The sequence below is a fragment of the Pezoporus flaviventris genome, unplaced genomic scaffold (assembly GCF_033815535.1).
Source record: "Pezoporus flaviventris isolate CSIRO_AGI_PZ_B2104156 unplaced genomic scaffold, CSIRO_AGI_Pfla_v1 ptg000036l, whole genome shotgun sequence".
In the NCBI taxonomy this organism is placed as follows: domain Eukaryota; kingdom Metazoa; phylum Chordata; class Aves; order Psittaciformes; family Psittacidae; genus Pezoporus; species Pezoporus flaviventris.
Window position 1 is genome coordinate 9,360,972 of NW_026892584.1, and position 23,217 is coordinate 9,384,188.

At 39.5% G+C, this 23,217-nt stretch overlaps 1 protein-coding gene across 6 annotated transcripts in view; it reads right to left on the minus strand.

The window, feature by feature from the left end:
* The window catches only part of SERGEF (secretion regulating guanine nucleotide exchange factor), a 162,402-nt gene that overhangs the window by 138,657 nt on the left and 528 nt on the right, over nt 1-23,217 (minus strand). For 4 of the 6 annotated variants that reach the window (XR_009745053.1, XM_061463018.1, XM_061463016.1 and 1 more), the window contains exons 2-8: nt 21,932-22,070; nt 21,067-21,222; nt 20,643-20,737; nt 19,237-19,297; nt 17,728-17,841; nt 17,369-17,431; nt 13,874-14,032 (exon numbers count right to left, since the gene is read on the minus strand). Coding sequence is in view for 5 of the 6 variants with exons in the window: in XM_061463018.1 (XP_061319002.1) it covers nt 13,874-14,032; nt 17,369-17,431; nt 17,728-17,841; nt 19,237-19,297; nt 20,643-20,737; nt 21,067-21,222; nt 21,932-22,070 (787 nt within the window). In the remaining variant the exon portion in view is untranslated. The remainder of the gene's footprint in view (nt 1-13,873; nt 14,033-17,368; nt 17,432-17,727; nt 17,842-19,236; nt 19,298-20,642; nt 20,738-21,066; nt 21,223-21,931; nt 22,071-23,217) is intronic. The other 2 variants (XM_061463017.1, XM_061463019.1) reach the window with 2 other exon arrangements.

Below are 23,217 nucleotides of genomic sequence, written 5' to 3' on the forward strand. Positions count from 1 at the left end.
AGACAGCAGACCTGAACCAAAGATCTTAAAACCAGCAGAACATTCCCAAGACCTAAAGTGCATCCTAAGGAACATACATAAATGCAACTCCCCTTCACCTGCAGATCTCAATCTCAGCTTGGGACCTACACAGAACATATGTACCTACACAGAACATATGTACCTACACCAAGAGACAGTCTTTGCACTGAAGTTAGAACAGAAACTGCAAAAAGCAGAGGAAGCTGCACCCAAGTTTCAACTGCCATGCCACAAGCTTGGCTTGAAATAGCTCCTCCCATACAAGAGGATTTAGCACAAGTGCGCAAAAAAGCTTGCAGACTTCCCTTCAAAATTTTCCTTAGGGTACAAATTATATGTTTGTTCTAATTTTGTTCTTGGTTTGGCCCTCTTTAGCTTTTGGCTTCAAGTTTCTCAAGATGGCAGGTTAATCTTACTATCTGGTATTAATGCACTCACAGTATGTGCTTCCATACATACAATTATAAAAAATTAGTATCCAAATTATACTGCCAAAACAAAAACTGATTTGTAGATCAACACCAACATAAAAGTTACACGAAACCAATAAACAACCCTACTATATAGTAGGAATTAATCGCAAGGTTTGGATTTAAAGAGTATTTATAAGGACTGTTTTTCACAGGCTGTATTTAAAAATCATTAACCTTTCATTTAAGGAAATCAAGTCACAGAACAGTGCAGGAAAAAAATCTAAAGAAAACTGATTTTGCTTATGAAACAGAATAAATGTTAAAGGATATCAGTTCCTAACCACACTTGTGCATGTACTAGACTCAAGTGCTAAAACACAGACGTCAGTTGTGGTATTTTCAGAGCACTTAAAAATCTAGCTCAAGTCAGCTGAATGCTTACAAAGACAGAAAAATTAAACCCCCACATAACAGAAAGTACCCCAGTGCACATACTTTAAAATAGATATACAACTTCATCTTACAGTAGCACAAAGTCATTCCTAGTGCTCAAAGAAAGTAAACCCTATGTAACAAGTACATATGGCCAACTGAAATTTTCCATCACAGACTTATGGTGGATTGTTTCATTGCTCCTCACAACTTCAACAATTTAAAGAATAAATGCCATCAGTGTAGCTACCAAATAAAAAAGTGGATACACTCTCCTGGCAGATTTCATTGTACTTCCTCCGTATAAAAGAAGGGGAAAAAGCCCTTCCACAAGACTACACATCTGGAACTCAGAATTTGCAGCTGCTCATCTATCTCCTGCATCCTACCTCAAATTCATTATTTGAAAAGTACCTCGAGGTAGCCATGAAAAGAAGAAGGCAGATATGTACTGTTTTTTCAGAAACATTCAACTGCCTCTAAGCTCTTAAAAAGCACATTATCTATGTTCAAATAGTAAGATTCATTAGTGAGCATTAAGCCCAAATAACTAATTACTAAACAGTATGAGTCATTCAAAGGTCCTGAAAACAAGTATTTAACAGTTTTAAAATGCTGCTAAGGTTAAATGAGATCTGTAAATCAATGCATGTACATGCACAGATCATTTACACTTAGGCAGCTTCTTTCAAAAGTTGAGCTTAGTAATGCTTAGCTTTAAATGAAGTTACTTGAAAATGCCATAGCCGTTTCTCTTGTGCATGTGTCCAGAGACCCAACAGAACCAAGAGGGTACTTTGAGTAAACATACACCGTGTTGGCAATCAGTTGCAATACAGCTGAGTTTATTATCTAATCATTGGTTTCAGCTTCCACCTTTTTATTCTATGCAAAGCGAGTGCAATGCACTTCTACCTTGCTAAGCATTCAAATTGCTTGTCTGAGACCATGTTATATCCACTTCGCATAACTGCAAAATTTCTGAAGTGCAAATTCTCACCATCTGCCTGCTTCACATCAATTCTTTACACTACCAAGGGCTTCAAGCTGACAACATTTCAATCAATCCTATCAGCATTCCACTAAACACAATTACATCACATGATGTGGTTACATTCAACACTCAAAATGGATCAGTCATTTTTTTGCACACAGACACACACCCCCTACCCCAGATCTGCCAGATGGAAAGGAAGAACCCCCTAACCCAGTCTTCGAGCCCATAGTTTTTGCTGAATAACAGAGCCTGATAAAGAAGAATCACTGTGCATAGCTTCTGGGACCCACAACACATGAGAGTCTAAAAGCTGAATTAAAAGCCAGGAGGCAAAAAGGTGACTAAACTTGTATAGTGACTGGGCCCATCTGTCAGAACAGCAACCAAACAACAGTGGTCTTGCAAGTTACTTATTCCACATTTTGATCTCTCTCTAGTAATAGCTATGAATGTGGAACTTGGAGGCAGCTTATGACAAGTTTAGAGCAGTAAATTTTTCTCTTGCCTTTACCTTTGCTTCTTTTCAGCTTCAAATAGGTGAACTGACAGGTGTTAGTACAATGTGAATAAAGCAATTCCAGTATGATTCAGGAAAAATGGTTTATCATTAAAAAAAAAGCCACAACAGAAATAGTTTCACAAAAGAGCAAATGGCTCAAATAATGCCAACAGTTCCAGCTACAAGTATACAGAAGAACCAGAAAGACAAGGACACTGGTGGTCAAATTTTCCCTCTTCAAAGGGAATTTGTATCAGCTTTGTACCCTGATTGCACAATAGCTGTGAAAGGGGAGGTGTTCCTAAGAGAATGACCATAATCGCAATACCAACACAGTTTAATCTGCAAAAAGGGAAAAAGAATAAGATAATGTAAAAACCCACAGAAATAGCTCATACCCAACAAGCTGCCCTTGTCAGCACCCCAAAACTACAACTCCTTTTGCAAATTGGCTCTAGTGGTATACAATACTGAAAACAGAACAACCACCACACTTAGAGGTTTCCTGTAGACAAGCACCATAAGAAGGTATTATTTCATAACACAAAAGGAAGCTACCACTGCAAACAGTCTATGTGAAAGCCTTTGAGCAGGAACACAACCCAGATACGGCCCACATACCATAACTGGGAAGAGATAAGAATGGTAGGGGATACAGGCAACCAAAGCCACTGTCACATAAGTGACACCTTTCTGTGATCAGGTTAGCCCATCTTCACACAGCCAGGGATCAGGAGCTTCAGCTTTTGCACTTTTTCATAAATTCAGTTTAATCTACAGTTCTCAGCCTGTTGTTCTTAGTATCCTTCACAGCACAGCACTGTCCTGTTGTTGTTGCCACTGAGGTCCCAATAGAACTTTCTCCCCTATAATTTTCCACATAATTGCTAACGCATCTGACCTTGGTTTATTACGTTTGCTAAATATACTGCTGGCATAAACTGCAGCAACTCAACCACAGAAACCAAAAAAAAAAAAAAAAACAGAGTAATGAATCCCTCATCTCACACACTAATGATCTGAACAAAATCTATACCATATCCACATCTCAAAGGTTCCTTTTTCTGAGAGCTCTTTAAAGATCAAGTTCCTTCAAGTTAGGACAGACACGTTACTTAGGTCTAGAAAAATGGCTATTTCCAACAGCAAAAGAGAAGATACGGCACAAAAAAAAAAAAAAAAAAAAAAATGGGGAGAAATTCAAGATAGTACAGTCCCTCAGTCCCCCCACGCGTGATCTGTGTCAGAAAAGGCTCAGACTGTCATGTTGAATGATGACTGATCAATCTCCTAACTCTTCCAGTCATAGAATAGTTAGTAATATACATTCGGACAAGACTAAGTGAGCATGAAAGGACATCAGGGCCAGGAAAACCTAGACAGACTAACTTTATGCACTGCATCATCCCCTTTTATGGTGGGAGAAGCAGTCTATAGGCTGCCACACACAGAAGATGAACAGAAAAGATCTGCAAAATTTGTCATTGCTCTTTCCCTCCTGGTTTACAACTCTTGCTAAAAACACGCATCATTTATCATGAGCTAAATTTAATAAAAATCCATTTAAATCCTCCTCTCCATAAACCATCTGAATCTCCATTTGTCAGTATACTCACAGTATAGCTTACAAGGGGAGTTTCAAATAAATATTGATAATGTCTCTTTGCCCTTAATGCAAATTGCTGATATTTCTATTTTACAATTCAATCAAAACTAATGACAGTTGAGCATCTTCCTGACACCTCTCTCTTCACATACAAAAAATATAGTGTGGCATGGCACACCCAACTGTTTACTAACCAACTGAAAGGTACTAAGAACAAGGAGAGGCAAAAGAGGGACTGTTACCAAAGAAACACAATTACTCAAAAGACGTTGTCAGCAAGCTTCTATTTTCTGTGAAGTACCTTTGTATATAAACAGCTCTGAACACTTGATACTAACTTTTCTGAACTTACTTTCAGTTCATCGTGACCTCCTCCTCAGGTGCCAAACCATAGGTAGAATATCTTCAAGACTATTACCAGAGTCATGTAGAAGTAACTCCCAGCAGGGAGCAGGAAAAATAGGAGTGTTGAACCACAAAGCAATACACAGACACACGCTCACTAACTTTGTAAGCTTAAAAATAAAGCCAAGGAATGATGCCAGCCCATGAAGCCAAAGAAACTGCCAATCCCTTTTAGCTATGTATAGCTATCAAGAACTCAAATCCATGCAATTAAAACATCCAGGATGTTTTAATGTTCAGTGGGTTAAAAATTCATTAACTTGGTAACAAAAGCTGATAGTGTAAAGCAAGAAAAAAACAAGAGACTGTATAAGCCAGATCCAGCCCACAGGTTTTCTTTATTCAGTTCCTGTTAAAGAAAGAACATGATATCTAAAAGCCATGTTTGTGTTGCAAGACAGAACTAAACAAGAGGAGCTAACACAGAGTAGGATGTAATAAGAAGGCTCCTGTTGTGCTGGTGAGCCAGAGCTGCTGAAGACAAAGTCTGCTGTGCCCCAAGAGAGCTCACACACAGCAGAGCGACCACTTACTGAGACCTATCTTCTGGCAGAAAATTTTCCCTGACATTCAGTGGCAATTTGGGAGTTTAAAGAACAATTTTGCATACTAGCTCTGGCAAGATCCCACTCCCAAAACAAAAGGTATTGCAGGATTTGGCTGCTTAAGTTTTATTTGCAGAAACCTTCCATAAATAAACTGTTAATTTCAGTTCATTGCTGCTTGAGGGAAGAATTCCCATTAAAACCCTGGGAAAAGATAACAACATGATAAATTTCACAAGGTGCTGAGGAATAAGGCTCTTCAGGTCACTAGGTGAGGCTTTCTGGGTTTCCTTCATTTCTCTTCTCCAGTATATTCTACTTCAGTTAATTTTTAGATTTAGATCTACCATACTGACGATTCCCCTGATCCCATGAACAACGTAAGGTCCAAAACAAGTGAAGCAAGGAGACCCACTCACATTGAAACACACCAAACTTCAACAACTATAGTACAGAGATAGTAGTAACATTTTCTTCAGGCAGGATACCTGCCCAACATCACTCTCAACTGCCCCAGCAACGTAAAGCATAGCATATTCTACCAGGTTCCTCAATTAAAATGAAGATGTTTAATCTAGACTGCCAAACAGCACAAGATCGCAGAGGAGACAAAGGATCCTACTATACCTTGTGGAAGGCAAGAAGACTACACATTGATAAATATGGATGAAAAGAAGGTGTTGCACACCAACTCCAGAACTGCACATTTCCAAAGTTAATCTTTGCAAGAGTCTTCCCTTCCACAAAAGGTCCCTTCCTGAGGACTGGCTGAATCTGTATACAGTGGGCCTTACAAAACTCTCTAAATTGGGGCTACAGAAGTACAGACTGAGCCATGCTTGGAGTGGAATCAAGGCTTGTTTCAATCAGCAAAGAAGATTCAAAACAATTGTTCCTGTAGGCAAAACAGACTTGGTGACCAAACTCCAACAACAGAAACCAGTGCTGTTGGAGCAGAATTCTGGATTACTGAAAGAAACAGTTGAAGACCACAAAGAACGAGGAGTCTGGACACCTGGCTTCAAAGCTCTCAAAACGGCAGGATTACTCGGGAAAGGATTCCCTTCTCAGTGAGGACATTTCCTCCTCAAACAGGAAGAAAAAGGTATCACAGGGCTGCCCGAACTGTAGTGCTTGAGAACAAATAGAAATGTTTCTGCATCAGTTCATCAGCTTTACTGCATCGTCCTCTAAGTTTTTGCATTAATGGAATGATTCATGACTGGAAAGGAACTTCCTGCCAAAAGAAAAGACTCCTTTGACATAAATTACTTCACAAAAATCAACACGCTGGATTGACGGGTTGACATAAAAAAAATAGTAAACTGCCACAAACTTCCAGAACACTTTATAATTTACACATGTATTTTGCAGAGGTTAAGTACTTGTATTCCTATGTGAGTCTATGGAAAAAAAAACTGAAATAAATCCAATTGAGAGCATTAATTCAAAATACCAAAGATTATTCATCATATTTGAAAAATTACCGCAGTCAGGTGAAGTTCCTGATGACTGGAAAAAGGGAAATATAACCCCCATTTTCAAGAAGGGGAAAATGGATGACCCGGGGAACTACAGACCAAACAGTCTCACCTCCGTGCCTGGCAAAATCTAGGAGCAGATTCTCCTGGAAGGCATGCTAAGGCACATGAAAAACAACAAGATGCTTGGTGACAGCCAGCATGGCTTCACTAAGGGGAAATCCTGCCTGACCAATTTGGTGGCCTTCTGTGATGGGGCTACAGAACTGATGGACGGGGTAGAGCAGTTGATGTCATCTACCTGCACTTGTGTAAAGCGTTTGACACTGTCCCACACGACATCCTTGTCTCTAAATTGGAGAGACATCAATTTGATGGATGGAGCACTCAGTGGATAAAGAACTGGCTGGATGGCTGCACACAAAGAGTTGTGGTCAATGGCTCAATGTCCGGCTGGAGACCAGTAATGAGTGGTGACCCTCAGGGATCGATGTTGGGACCGGTCTTGTTCAACATCTTTGTTGGTGACATGGACAGTGGGATTGAGTGTGCCCTCAGCAAGTTTGCCGATGACACCAAGCTGTGTGGTTCGGTTGATACCCTGGAGGGAAGGAATGCCATCCAGAGGGACCTTGACATGCTTGTATGGTGGGCTGATGCCAACCTTATGAAGTTTAACCATGCCAAGTGCAAGGTCCTACACCTGGGTCAGAGCAATCTCAGGCGCAGCTACAGGTTGGGCAGGGAAGAGATTCAGAGCAGCCCTGGGGAGAAGGACTTGGGGGTGCTGGTCAATGAGAAAATGAACATGAGCTGGCTTCAGTGTGCGCTTGCAGCCCAGAAAGCCAACCATATCCTGGGCTGCATCAAAAGGAGTGTGACCAGCAGGTCGAAGGAGGTGATCCTGCCCCTCTACTCTGCTCTCATGAGACCTCACTTGGTATTGTGTCCTCAACATAAAAAGGACATGGAACTGTTGGAACAAGTCCAGAGAAGGGCCACGAGGATGATCAGGGGACTGGAGCACCTCCTGTATGAAGACAGGCTGAGAAAGTTGGGGCTGTTCAGCCTGGAGAAGAGAAGGCTGCGTGGAGACTTCATAGCATCCTTCCAGTATCTGAAGGGGGCTTATAAGGATGCTGGGGAGGGACTCTTCATTAGGGACTGTAGTGACAGGACAAGGGGTAACGAGTTAAAAGTTAAACAGGGGAAGTTTAGATTGGATATAAGGAAGAAATTCTTTCCTGTTAGGGTGGTGAGGCACTGGAATGGGTTGCCCAGGGAGGTTATGAACACTCCAACCCTGGCAGTGTTCAAGGCCAGGTTGGACAAAGCCTTGGGTGGAATGGTTTAGTGTGAGGTGTCCCTGCAGGGGGGTTGGAACTAGATGATCTTAAGGTCCTTTCCAACCCTAACTATTCTATGATTCTAAGTTACATTAAACATCTTGCACTGACCTAAACATTGATTCCACACCTATGAATCTTACATGTACCCACAGAATGTCAAGTGAATGCTCATGTTTATTTCACATATGTGCTTTCCCAGACATCTTTCAGTTTTCAGAGTATCCCCAGGGTGCAAACTTGCCATAAGTTTCATCAGAAACCATGGAAGAGGAAGGACATTCCCTGTCCCCAGCAGGCTGCAGACAGGAATAGACTTCCCAAGTAACACAGTTCCCATCGACCACAACTTCAGTAGCTTATACAAACTTCACTTAAAAATACTTATGAAATTTGAAACAGCAGTGAGATGGATTTGTAAGGGAAAAAGCTTGGCAGACAATACAAGAAATAAGGCAATTCCCATATGCATCTAGAATCTTTAATCCTGTTACTGCACACTAAATTTCCCACAGATCCCATATGAATTTCCACAAAGCTTTAACTTCTGAATTTTGGTCCCCAAGCTTATACGTTTCATTCTCTCCCCTTACACACTCTACGCTTCATAAATCAAATGCAAGACCTTCAAGAAAGGCCCTAAAGTTTTAAAATTTGGCAGCTAAAACCAGATGCATCTAATGGTTGTGGGGGAGAGGGCGTTTATGTAACCAAAAGTTCCACTATCAGCTTATAAATCAGCTTATGAGACGTGTATGTTTTAAACCAACCATATCGTCAGCATAAACTCAGAAAGCAATGACAAGTGAAAACACATGCAATATATGCACTAAAAACTTATTTCATGATCTACTTACTATCTTTCAAGTTCCACAGTTTTCAGAGGCGAAAGTTATATTCTGCTCATTCTAACTTGAGCAATTTTCCCACTTAATAGGCCCTCCCATGTAAGTGCTGCATGTGCTCCTAAAAATCCCCAGAGCAAATACATGAAGTGCCACAAGGGCTTTACGCTGGCGACATTTTCCTGTTTGATTCCATTCATGATCTCAATTCAGCCTTCACCTTGTCTCTCAGGTTTGTTTTGCCATTTCTCTTTTTTTGTCATAAGCTGGAGTTTTGGTATTGGAACAAACTAGCAGGGGCAAGCCTTCCACAGAACTGCATGCAGGGAAAAGTTTTCTGTCAAGCAAAAATTACTGGATTTAACACTGGGGCATACAGGTGGAATTCAACATCATACTTTGGAATAACTCATTCAGTCTCCCCTGTGGCAGCTGTTTCCACTTTAAAATCTCTTCATCTTCAACTGACATTCTTTGTTGCTTTTCTCTTATAGTGCGAACAATAGCAGTATTCATCACAACAGCAAGAAACGTAACAGGAAGGCTCTGAGGCACAAGCTCCCACTGCTTCATAAAAGCAAGCTACAGTATTGTTTAAGAAAGAGGTAATAGCCGTGCGCCACAAAACCATAATAACAAGAACATAGGAAAGCAAGTACATTTACCAGAATTTAGGTAAAGTTTATTTAGTCCAAGGCAGATGAACAAAGGCTATTCTTCCTTAAACACTCATTTTGCAGGTTCTGCTTTAAAAACGTTTGGAGGTTCCTATCAATTTGCAGCTTTTGATTTAGTTAATTTCTAGTATTTAACCTGTTTTCCCAAAACCCAGCATACTACCAAATGAAATACAGCTGTCTCACATTAAAAAGAACATCAAAAGCTCCAGTTTCAAACTATTTGACTGTCAGCTATAGTGGCTAAAAACAGGAAAAGAGAGTCCTCATAAAACAGCTGCCTTATTGGTATCACAGGCAAGCATTAACATAAAATATGTATGTACCCACATACATATATATTGCTAATTGCTGTTCTAGAGAGATGCTGAAAAACTGAAGGCAAAAGAAAGTATGCTTTCCAGTGTGAGGAAGGCTGCTGAGCCTTGACTCAAAAGAAAACTGGAGAGGACCTCTAGTGGGCTGGAACTGCATTGCTCGAGTGCCAGGGAGCAACGTCCTTCTACTTCCCCTCCCTGCAATTATATCACAGCTACCGCACCACTCATCAGCAAAGCCCTATAGCTTCACCTAGTGAGTCGCAGAGAAAGCACGTATAAATGCAATTACAGCGGTAAACTCCCTCTTCGGGCCAGCTGATTAGAAATATTCCCTTGGCCTGCTCTCAGTGTTTGGAGGGACACATTTTCATTTGCTTCAGAAAAAAAAAAACAGGAGATGGGTTGTATTTTACCATGTAGATCACTAACACATCAGACCACTTCAGAGTGGTGTTATGCAGCCTAAATGACACGACACCAAGGGACATTCAAAGACACACAGACCCAGATGTACATTTGAAATGAGGATTCAGAATATTATTTCAGGCTATGTCAAGGCATTTTTTCTTACAAGACATTTTAGCTATAGGCAGTTTTGCATAGGCAGCAGAAATACCATTTTGACTACATTTTTAAGGTAACTCCTGGGTAAAAGAGCTTGGAACTCTGAGATCAAACAAGGCATAATTTCATGTGATGGTACATGAAAAATAGATTAGTGAATGTATTCAGATGATTTTAGATAATAAAACAGGCCAGATTAAGGAAGTTTATTAGGCATGCCAATTGAAAAGAAGATAACTCATTTTGAATGGAAGTTGATGATTCATTCACCTCTAAGTCTTTAAGAGACTTTTCTTGCTATATTTAGGTTTGCCTTCAAGTCAGATCAGTTCTATCATTTCCCAAAGCAGCCTGATTTCCATCTTCAGTGTTACAGGCCACAATTTAGCTCTCTTTCAAATGATCTAAGCAAGCAAAGGGTTTGTATCAACTTGAGAAAGACCACAAAATAAAGTTGACATTGTTAAGCAGAGTGATGCAAGGCAGCTGCTCATCATTATTCAAAAATAACATCACCTATACTGCAGTGGTGCTCCTTGTGCCATTAGGCAGAGTGCTGGAAAGGAGGCAAACCGTTTTGCAAAGCAGCTACCTGAAAAGAATACCTGCACTTGGAATCTGAAGCAAGAAGAATGCATCTGGTCTGTCCTTCACGTAACAGTACTGGCCTGTCCTAACTGAAAAGTATACCTGAAAGTCACTCAATACAAGCATTCACGCAGAAAATAACTAAAGACACTAAGAAGTTCACATCTTATCAGAAACCTGACCAAAAAGTAACTGGGGTCTCTCAACCTTCATCTTTTTAGATCAACCATCATTGACCAGGACCATCACTAGTAGCAGAATAATGTAACTTATTTTGAAACAGTACTAGTGGTGTCACAAAGCTCAGTTGTGGTTTTCTCCATTATGTAAATCAGCAATCCAGATAGAAAAAGAAGCAGTTACTTGTCTTGAAGGATTTTGTAAGTTATTTTACAGTAAGATTGTGTACAATGGAAACAGTCCAAAAGACATTTCTATGATTAAAAAGAATAAAGAATTGGAGGTGAGGATCAGTTAAAGGTGAGGACGGAAAACACAACATACTATAAAAATATCCCTTAATGCTGTTAAGTCAAGCAATTAATTTCTTGGGATTTATCTTAATGAATCTGAACTGCTTTGTGCTAGAAACTATAGCAAATGAAGAGAGTTGACAAAACTCTAAAGTGAAATGACAGAAAACAGGACTTTTCAGAACTGTGGCTGAATGAGGTAGAATATATAACGAAAGATATGTGGGTATTAAAATGATTTCAGGTGCAATTGAAATCCCTTGTAAAGACAGCAGGGAAGAAATGAAAAAAACGTTGTGTGTTTTGCTTTAGATTGCAATGCAAAATTTTGACAATAGCATGAAGGAAAAACAAAAAAAGCCTTCTAAAACAGGTTGCTTTACATAAAGAGGGAAAGCCTAATACAGAAGAAAATATTTATGCTGTGTTCCTTTTCTTCTGATAACAAAAGTTGGTAACTTGATTTAAAAGACTCACTTCAAAAGTGTCAAACCACTGCATTCTTGAAACTGCCTCCAGATGGTTCCTTTTAACAACAACACTGTCATTTACTTTTCAGTGTTCCATTAGTTCTGCGGTCAAGCACTACTCAGCTGGCAGATAAAGATCAAAATGTCATTTTGAAATGGCAGAATTTGTGTATTGATGTATGAACAGAGTGTCCAGCTTTTATCCACCCAGTTTCTTCCTGTGTTTTTCCAATGAGAAAAGTTTTAATTTGCTGTCAAAACCGCTGCAATTATGAATGTTTTATTACTACTACTCTGACCAGGATTAATGTTCTAGGGGAAAAAAAAGCCAACAAATTCAAACAGTATTTGTAATGGCCTTTTAAAATTTCACTGCTTTCAGTGGAAAACACAACACTCCAAAGTGGAGTGCATGCTGCCCAGAGGATGCACAAGACAATCCACTGGAGGGAAGGTTAAAAAAAATAAATAAATAGATCAATTAGTATTTTAATTACTAATGCTTTTTAGTTAATAAAAATAGTACTTCTAGTAGCGTTTATTTCACCTTTATCTCATCTTTTTAAAAGTTCAACTGTGCATGTTTTATAGGTTGCATAACAGATGACAGCAGTGCATGTCTAATTTATAAATACATCAGTAGAAATATATTGGGGTGCATGCTAAAAAAAAATACATATATAGGAGTGCACAGCCAGTAAAGTCTGAAGAACATGCGTTTATGGGTCTTCAGTACTATATAGCAACATTTGCTTCCTTGCTGGAAGTAGGCAAAAATAATGGAGGAAGTACTGCATGCAGAGAAAACTTTCCAAGTGGGCTGCTTTTTCAGTTACTTGCAGGTTAAACCTGCAAGTTTAACCACAGGCAACAAGCAATTTTTCAGAAACAGTTATGTGCTTAGCTCACACTATGCCTAGCAGATGAGAAACCCTTGAAAGTCCCATGAGATTCTGATTGGTATCTAGAGGCTGCCAAAGGCCATTAGAAATCTTATTCTGGATGATTTAGGTTCAGATCCCTTGACTTCGAAAGAGATTTAGTATTCTAAATACATAAAATTCAGTTTCAGCAATAACTTAGCACTGCATCGCTTGGCCCGTTTTCTAATGCAGATGTAAAAAATCAACCTATTTTTATTTAAATTCCTTTGGAACACTCACCAAAATAAATCCCTGCTAGTCACTTGACTCTTTTTTTTTACTTGCTAAAAATCACCTACTAAAATATTTACTTCATTTCTGCAGTGGCCATGGGTAAGTATCAACACGGTGAAACAGTAAAGTTACTAAAATTTCAGGGAAATTTTACTTAGTGGGTGTGCATCATTAAGAAATAGCAAAGTAAGGAAACCACGTTGACAAGACTTTTTTAAAATCATATTATCCCAACTAAGGTCTTTTTTCTATCATTTCTGTTCCACTGAGAATGACACTGAGCGCTTTAGAATTATACATTTTGAGATAAATTCTTTTAGTGCACCTTAAAAGTTTCCAAGAAGTACATGACACTGACTACGGCTCTGAAACTGTCAGTATAGCATTCTCTAAAACTCAGAGTTCAAACACTCCTTTTAACTAGCTAAGAAAGCAGCTAGAAGAACGCAGGGTTTTTCTACTCATACATCACATCCCTCCAAATTCTAGCACCAAGAGTTCACAGAGTCGTTTCACTCATATATTCTCACTCTTCCCTTTGGATGCAATTGCTCCTATGCAGTAACTTTTTCCCCTTCTGTGTTACCCCACAGGCACTACCACCATCACTGATGGCCTTGGCCAGTGACAGGTCCACTTTGGAGCTGGCTGACACTGGCCCCATGAGACACAGGAGAAGCTTCTAGCAGCTTCCCACAAAAGCCATCCCTGCAGCCCCCCTGCTACCAAAACCTTGCCATGCACGCCCAATACAACCAGTAACCTGATTATGCACACAGCCTGCATCCCTCTAGTGCGTACATGCAGGTGCTACTGCCTTTAAAGACACCTAGGCCCTCTGATCTTTAACAGTAATACTTTAGGGAGAAAAGCCAAAGGATGTCTGTCCATCACTTTCAAAAGATAACCACTGCTCAGGTTAAACTGCAGAACCCTGCATGCAACCAGTATCATTGAGAAAGAACACTGTTTGCATGCAATAAAGACAATTAACTGTTTTGGTGCCATATGTTACTCCACTTCAGTTATCCTACCTGTTTGTGCCACCAAGTGGGTCCAGCCGCTCCAAACTGCTCCAATCTTTTCATGTGAGAAAAACTGAGTGTCTATCTTCTTCGGCTCAGCAAGAAAGATCTCTTTGCTCACTAGCTGCCCATGTTTGTTGCTACCCCAGACATACAAGTGTCCTTCATCTACAATAGACAGAGAAGTAAAATATGTTGAAAATGGTATACATAGACCGCCACCAGATACAAGCTTTGACTCAAAACAGCGATGCGAAGGAAAGAGCGATATTTCATTCAATTTGTGTTTTCAAAGTATGCTTTTTCCTACCCCTTTACCACAAGCATGCACGCTGTAACTAGGACATCAGAAATATTTTCAAGGGCCTTAACAACACAGCCTGTTTTCCAAGGGCTACACTGGCTCCCTGAAACAACCCAAGCTCAAACTGCCTTGACCTCATTTCTGCTGTGTTTTCCGTTAGAAAACTAACCAAAGCAGTCAACTTCTCTGAGAAATAGAAAATCAAAGCATCTTAGGGACCCTCATGGAGCAGACCATCTCAGTTCACTCTGGTTTTGCAGGCCTGCTTTCACCTCCACCCCAAAGCTCTGATTCAGTCCAGTAAACTATCTTATGAATTGCAGCAAATAATTTAACTCCCTTCCATTACCTGGGACTCTTCAAAGCCTGGCTGGCTGCTTCTTCTCTGCATTACAGTCTCCCAACTTCTCTACAAGAGCTACAGACTTCTAGCTCTGCTCATAACTCTGCCTTCTTCAGCTTGAGCAAATTCAGTAAATCCCCTAAAGCAGGAACAGTTTAATGCTCCTTGTCTCATCTTGGGCAGACACACAGCTATGAACATACAACTAAAGCAGGTGCCACCTATTACAAGGCAAAATTAAAATATTACCATGCCTCAAAACAATGCTAGACAAGTAGTGAGAGACTTCAGTAAGTCATCACTTGTCTCCCCACCTCTTTTCTAGAGTAAGCATTTGTGCAAGTGCACACCCCACGATTCCACCCACACAAATAACTATATTTACAGAAACATCCACACTGCTTCATATGTTTTACCAGTGCAAGCTGGAGTTGCTCACAGCCTAACAACCAATTGACTGTAACAAGATGACTGTTCAGATGAGTCTTTCTGCAGGTATTACATACAATTAGTTCCATCTTTTCAGCAGAAAATCATTCTGCTCAGGTTCTAGGCCTCTATGTTGGAAAAAAAAAAAACAAACATAATCCACAAGACACACTTAACAGAATACCAGGCCTCTTGAAGTCCTCTCCCATCCTGTATAAGCTGCAAGGTTAAGAATTGAATCCTGCACACATAAAGTACATGATCATGAGCCCAGAAAGACTGGAAGCCATATCATTTCCAACAGGGAATTGTTCCAAGCACATCTCCACTGCATTCAAAGCTTCTGAAAGTCTCAGGTCAGCACTGCACTTTACAAGCAGTGTGACAGAAGCAAATCTTTCAGAGGGAGAAAAAAAGTAGGACTTAAGCTACAACAATGATCTCAGTTTGGTAAAAGTAACAAAGAATGAGCTATGGTGAAAAATAGGGCAGGGGTAACCAAGCACTTCTCAAGTTACACATTATTGAGAGTCATTGGCAGGACCTCCCACATTCCTCATTAAGACAACACAATTGAAATGAAAAGGAAAAACAAATCAAGCAACTGTTTTACTCAACTTCTCCACAGAAATTGATAAACCTCCTCCCAGAGTGAAGTACCTTCTGAAGAGAAAAAAAAACAGAGGTGACAGAAACAGCTTATTTCAACAAAAAAAAATATTGTGGTCATTCATGTTTCCACAGCTAAGATACACTGCCTCTGTCACCTCCTTTGCTTTTCCAGAAGGTGCATTTACTTCATCCTGGGAAATATCATATGCTCAACTCTCATCTCATTTCTTGAGATTTTCTTTTTCAGCTCAACTGTTTTCTTTAAGTAAAACTTAGGACACTTGGCACCATATTCCCATCACCGGAGGTTTCTGCCTAATTTGGGTAGAGTACCATTCCCTTTATTTTTTCCTCCGAAACAAAAAAAAAAGGAATCCTTTAAAAAGGATAACAGATCTTCTCAAAAAGATCCTTTTCAGGAACCGCCACTCATATTTGCAACAACCCACTTCAACAGATGTGTCAAACCCTGCCTGACCGCAGGTGTTTGGTATCCTACCAGCAGGTGGCTCATGGAACAGAGCCAAAGTAAATGCATCACAGCGTGAGATTCCCAGAAAAAAATCCCCACTTTACACCCTGCAGTACTGTATCTGCTTTACCATATCATCTATCCTTAAAATATAAAGTATTTTAACCAATAACAAGTATTACTCATGATGAAGGGCAGCAATAGCATCACATTATTAAAGTCTCTGGCACTTGCTCTGTTCATCTTGGTCACCCTGCTGTCCAATATACTGCTCTCTTGAATAAAAAGAGAAAGCATTAAAGAATTATCTTTATTTAGGGTACTAATTAGCTAAAGAAGATTCTATTTGTCCTTATAATCTTCACTAATCACATACACACTCTGCATCACAGAATTCAATATAATTTACATCTTGGAACATCAACCTATACAACTAAACCTCTGTAGATCAGCATAAGCAAATACTCGCAGTGCTTCTTGAATGACAACAAAGGTACCAGATGGCTGCCTATTTGCTAAGAACTTGTTCCTATGAAGTCTGGTGAAGTCTTGTCTTCATAAGGTTCAATATGTTTTCCACATTTCAAAACCGTAAGGTTACAGAAGGAAAAGCTATTCTGTTTCCCCTTTTCCTTATCTACAACAACAACACAAATCTTTATTAGACTTTCATTACTGGATACTCAATACTCCAGCATGGAAGTACTGCCAAAAGATCAAAGAACAAATGATGGACATTATGGAAGTGCTTAAGTGATTAAAGCAACTTCCTACTGCTTTAAATAAGCCTTGTGCTCTCACACTGCTTTACACAGATTTGCTCAGTTACATTAGAGCCACCTAAGACAGTTCTGGCTATTTCACGCCCTTGCACAGCACAGTCCTATGCAGAGGCATTACCTCATGTAAAAGAAGGATAGCCACAGCAGTCCTTCTTGGAACAACCACTTAAGCTTTCTCCATGCACAAAGGGCTGCACTGGTTCCAGTGCTCAACCATCCAGAGTTATCCAACTGCAGCTCCAGAGACTTACCCAAGCATGTACTTCCACAAATCCTTTCAGAGTTTCTAATCATTAAGTATGAGCCCAGACCTTTACTTACTCATTAGGGCTAAGTCCAATCTCAAGAAGAAACACACAGAACTCAGATAATTCAAAACATGAATTTAAAAAAAAAAAAATAATAAAGTTCTCAGAATCCAAAGCTATTGCAAAACAATTAACCAGCACTAATGAGGCCAGAGCAACTTTTACCAGTCTAACCAAAAGCAAAAAACATTTCCAAAGCACACAAACCTTTACAGGCGGAGACGAGGACTTCCACTTCTGTACCTAACGCCTACCTGTGAGCGACACTGAATCATAGGACCCTGCAGCAACTGCCTTCACCTTTACATCTTCCAGACCTAAAGAAAAATTAGTCTCAAAATCTGTAGAGCAGGTATCATTTTATGCATAGACATGCATACAACAGGATGACAATGAATTTTATAACAAGAGCCTCTGCTTTTTACCCATAGACATTGCAAGTCTCTACCATTTTCCCCCATAGATTATGATCTCATACGCTCATTCTATCCTTCAAATACTTCACTATATGTTTAGAACACCAGGCAGCTTTATTATAAAAGGATGCTGTATATCACTCAAATTATATTTCTGCTCTATCCACCTTTGCAAAGGAATATGGTTCCTGGATTACCTGTTACTTCACAAGGTTCCTTTGCTGTCAAGAACAGGGGGAGGATTTTCCCTTGGTGTGCACGCTTTGCCCGAGATGCCATGCCAGTTCCCCACTGAAGCACTAAACCACTCTCTTTCCAGAATAAACACAGATAGAGGAGATTAAAATACATCAGTGACTAACAAAAGCACTTAAATCACTAATTAGCTTTAAAGGTACATTAACTTCATTTTTACTGATTCAAACTGCACTTTAAAAGACCTTTATGCCAAAAACCATAAAGATAACCCTGGTGATGTCATCAAGCAACAAATAGTTCTAGTCTCATTATACCAATATTTTACTCTCCTAAGACCAAGAGAATACTAAGCAATCTGTCTCAGCTCTGAGGTCTGTATTAGGACATTAGTGAGGCCTCAGTAACAGAAATCCCATAGCTGTAGCACCTCAGGAATTTACTAGTATAAGCTCAGTAGAGAGCTTTACTAGTATAAGCTGTAAGTAGAGAATTTACTAGTATAATGCACTTTCTCTGCCCTTTTCTTTCTTCATGCTTATTTGTTTGGGCAGTCCAGCACACTGAGGGCATGAAGTCACTTTTCTCCTCAGGAAAATCTGACCTAGAGCTCTGAATCAAGATGTTCACTGAGCGCAGAGCTCAAGGAAGCTTAATCCCCTTAATTCATACAAGAATCAGACATCCCACTCTTCTTCCAAGCATCTCTTTTAATCTCCAGCTAGATTCTACTACCTGGAATCCATACTGAAGTTCATACAGAACTACAACCAAATAAAAGAGTGCACATAGTTTGTTGCTCCACAAGTTTAACACAACCATGCATATTGGAAGGATTTGATTTCTACAGTTTTTCCATAAACAAACTCCAAGAACAGCAGGAGAAATATTTAGAAGTTATGACTGGCCCAAGTATACACACAGCAGTAAGAGAGTCAGAAGACCAAATTTCTCAAGGCGTGAAATTAACTGAGTAGAGCCTCTCCCTCCCCCCCAAGTTTCATTGTTGCCATTTTTCCGGGTGTCAGTTTCAAATACACCATTAAAAAGGCCACATTTCATTTGCAGCTCCATTTTGAAACAACTTACACAAACCAAATCCATTATTTTGCATTTCATAACAAATTCAAAATCCTCAGAAGATACTTTGATGGACCAGAAATATTTTTTCCAGAAAAAGCCTCCTTATGTGATTTTGTTTCCGAACAGGACAAAAGAAATCAGGAAGTATTCCACCCATCAGAAAATTAACTTGTTAATAAAGCATTACTCTGAGGTACTGAAGAGCAGTTCTTCACCACCAATTTCCACAAAGATGATTCTAGGATGTTTATTATTCATGTTAATTTGTGCCAAAATCTTAGTATAAGACTTTCAGGAGTATTTTTGTTGTAATAGTTTAAAAGAAGCTAAAATAAATTTCATCTTCTTTCCCTCCCTCTCCTCCTCCAAGCCATTAAAACTCCATTTCATTTGTTAATAAAATTATATTAAAACTATGACGTATTTACCTGTAGCAACAAGGGCATGTCTCAGTCCTGCAGCAACATCCACCACTTTCTCTTTGAGAGACTACTCAAAGAAAAATAGAAGAAAAAAAAAAGTATTTTAGTTGCTTTTTGCATTTAGTGCCTCTTGTCACAATGCATATCAACATTTTGTATCATAATGGAAGTACATTTTGGCCAACAAAAAGTAGTGGGAACATCTTCCAATAAATAAATAAGCCAAGCAAAGCAACTGTATGTACAGCTTTTGTGGCAATAAATAAAAAGCCACAGTAAATACCTTCACATAAAAGAAGGAACCTTGGCAATACAAGTAAGTTTATTTCTTAATTTTAACTCAGTGTTCCTCAAGAATTACACCAAAACATCCACAGCAAGTACTGGTCACAAGTGTCTACAGATACCACCACCTATATGCAAGAAAAACATGAGTCAGAGTCCAATCTTCAGAATTTACAACTGAAGGTACTGAACAATGGAGAAATTAGCATCTACTTTGCCCATTCTATTTCCTTGGAAGCTGATATTGTTCGGTAAATAATGGAAGTCAGCTAAGAAGCAAGTCAATGTACTTGTCAATTCCTTTATATGTAAACTAAACATCATTTTAATCTCAAAAGTGATAAAATTAATGTTTATTCTCTTAAGTCTAGTTTTCCGGCAGCTACATACACATTATTATTATTTTGGGGGTGACCAAGCTTATTTTTAATCTAACAGCTTTTTATAGCCAAGAAATAATACTACAGTCCTCATTTTGGGGGAAGAAACTCTGATAGTTATAAATGCACTCAATAAACCAAACACATACTTAACAGAACTGCTGCACAAGAAGCACAAAAGCAATAGATAAAAGAATTGGCATAGCTAACTCTGCTGAACTCCACAGTACAAGCTGGTTTTTTTTCAGGGTGGATTACTGTTTTGCTTTGAACTACTGAGCATAGAACTCCAACAAGGTACAGTGAAGGTACATACCCTTTAAGTAGCAAAACATATCTAGTATCTTACAAACTTGAGACAAAAGTTAGAGAAAATTTGCAGTTTCACTACCTGTAGTATCACTTTACATCACCTGAGCATCAGATTAATTCTGCAGATGTTATCAAAATACATTATGAAACATTAGAATCCCTAGTGAAAAAGACAACTTTATTAGAAGTAGGTAACTTCATACAATAAGAAAAGCCATTTCTGGCTTATAAGCCATTTCTGGCAATAAGAAAAGGTCACTTCTGGATCAATGATCACCTTTGGTCTTTTTTTTAAATTTATTGTAACAGATAGGCTTTATAAAAAATAGTTGAAGAGTCTATCTTAAAGCCCACTGACATCAGATGGCCTTTGTAGGTTGCTGGAAGCAATATAAAGTACAGAGCTCTGAAGCACAATTCCTTTCAAATCTTTACCTCAATCTTTTGTGGAATCAAGCAGGGACCTGAAATTTGAGGAACTCCCAACTGTCCAAAAGAGTTAGATCCACAGGACAGAACTAGACCAGATCCTGTAAATGAAGTGTTAGGGCCAAATCAGTAAAGCTGAGAGCAAAAGCTAAGCACTCCAACATTACAACAAGCAAAATATCTCAGTCAAGTAACTCAGAAAAAGTACTTAACATGTCCCATTCCAAAGCCCCATAGACTTCTGGTCTTACACACCATGTTCAGCAAAGGTCTGAAGTTCACTGGGATACAAGGAACATGGATGGAGTAGCTCTGTTTGCAAGGCAAAACATGTGAGTGCTAGTGGGTCACACAAGCAACAGCAATGTGGAACTTTCAGTGTGCTCTCTACATGAAGATGTTTCTTCAGCTCTTAGAAAGTCAGATTTACCTACTAACATGATTGTGAAATCCCAGCCACAGGCAACTTGTTTTACACAAAATCCAGTCAGGGCAGTGCACAAAGTAAACCGTAGTACATTTTCTTTGTGATTCAATCCCAACTGCCCATCTTTGTTATGGCCACATACAAAGAGCTCTCCCGCACCTGAAAATAAAAATACATAAATAAATTAAATTCATGTTCCACTGCACAAACTAAAAATACAAGTGTACATCCATGATATCCTGTCATAAATAATGCCAGTGATTATGTGTCATTTTAGGCACTGCAATCATGCAAAAAGAAGCAGTTACTTCTGATGCATCAGAACCATCTCTGAATAAGTATGACTATGAAGAGTTGGGTTTGTCAAGGAAAACAATCCATACAGTAAGGCACCTCTCACTAAGATGCATGATGCGCTTTTTTACCACATTGATACCTGTCAGTATCCTTTCTTTCCCATACTTAGCTATGGCATACAGCAGAAACTTGCCAAGACCAGATGCTATCTTGTGCTCCTTACCTTACAACTTCTCAAAACTTAGTAACATCCCACTTGACTCCTCTCTCCCACCTCCCATCCTCAACACAGAAAAACTGGCTACTTTGTATGAAAAGCTGTTATATGAAAGAGCTTAAGAAACAGTCCTCACATAGCCATAAAATGACCACACAAGATGAGCAAAACGGGAATTTCCCCATTGAGCTAATTGGCACAGGAGGAACCTGTTTTGCAGCTAAGAATGATTACTTGCTCAGAAATAGTGCTCAGATAGGTGAAAGCACCAAACCTTGTTTTGTGAAAGCAACAGGGAAAGAGACAAAAACGCGTTTGGAAGTCACACACTCCATGCAATTGCAATGTTTTTACCAGTGATAACTGCAGAATGTCCCCCTCCTCCAGTAACACTTTTAATGTCTTGACATTTGCAGGAAACATCTCTCAATGCCTGAGGTACCAGCACATCCTCTTTATGACCAAGACCAAGTTGTCCATAGCTGTTCGCACCCTTCAAATGCACACAGAAGAACAACACATTTTTTTTAAAAGTTAACAAAAAAGGTACACATCTGCTCCTAAGAGCAAATGAGGGGTATGTCACCAGGTAACCTGTCAGTATCTGCTCCTGAAAATCCCCCCAAATGGAAAACTTCTTTCTTGCTGCTGTCATACAGGACGCCCAGAACCATCCCAACTTTTCTGCCATTAAGGCTGCCCCTCCAACCCCAGAATTTTAAGAAACATATTGGAATATGTCCTGGTAAGCCTTCAACTGCAGATGATCAGTTACTAAGGATGAAAGCCTCATTACCAGGATGATTACCACCTGTTTAACATTCCTGATTCCCACTCATCACTAAAATCTTATTCATGCCAATGCTTTCTGGCAATCCACCTCCAAATGATTAGGAAGACATGCTACCTTGTTCTGGAGCCCAAACAAGTAAAGCAGAAACACCTACCCCTCAGAAACTAAGTCTTTCAAACGGTCAAAATGAAAATACACCAATTATAAAAAATTTATAAGTACAAAATTATAGCCACTAAACAAATCATAGAAAGCCACCACAGACAACCTGGTAAGGTGTTGTGGAAATTCTTAGCCAAATTAAGCTCTGTGAAGTGGCCAGCAGTTTTAACAGCAACCTTCATTCACAAAGGTGGATTCAGTAACCTTCCTAGCCCACACACTACAGTAACAGCAAAACTCAACACCCACATTGCTCCCAGCTGGTGATTCCCAAGGGATGCAGCACCTGGTGTATCTTGAAAAGACACATTTAGCAATAAATGTTTTGTACCTACAGAAACGATGATATCTTTGACAAAAGCATGAGGCTGCTCTCCTCAGCCCGCAGTTAACAGGTGGATGAGATGTCAGGATCTGAGCTCAACAGGCAGATCAAGTTGTTCTCTCACTGTCACTACTGGTGGTAGACTGTTTTAGAGCATGTTACTACTTAACAGTCATAATTCTTTTCAGATGGCATGTTACAAGCTCTCATTTCAGCCTATAACTCACAATGAATGTTCAAGTCTTCAAAAGCAGGCAAGCTGAGATAAGGTGCAGAAAGAAAACAGGTGCCTGAGGAACTGAGAGACACACACGCCTATCCCAGCGCCAGCATACCAATCTCCATTTACCCTTCCAAGAC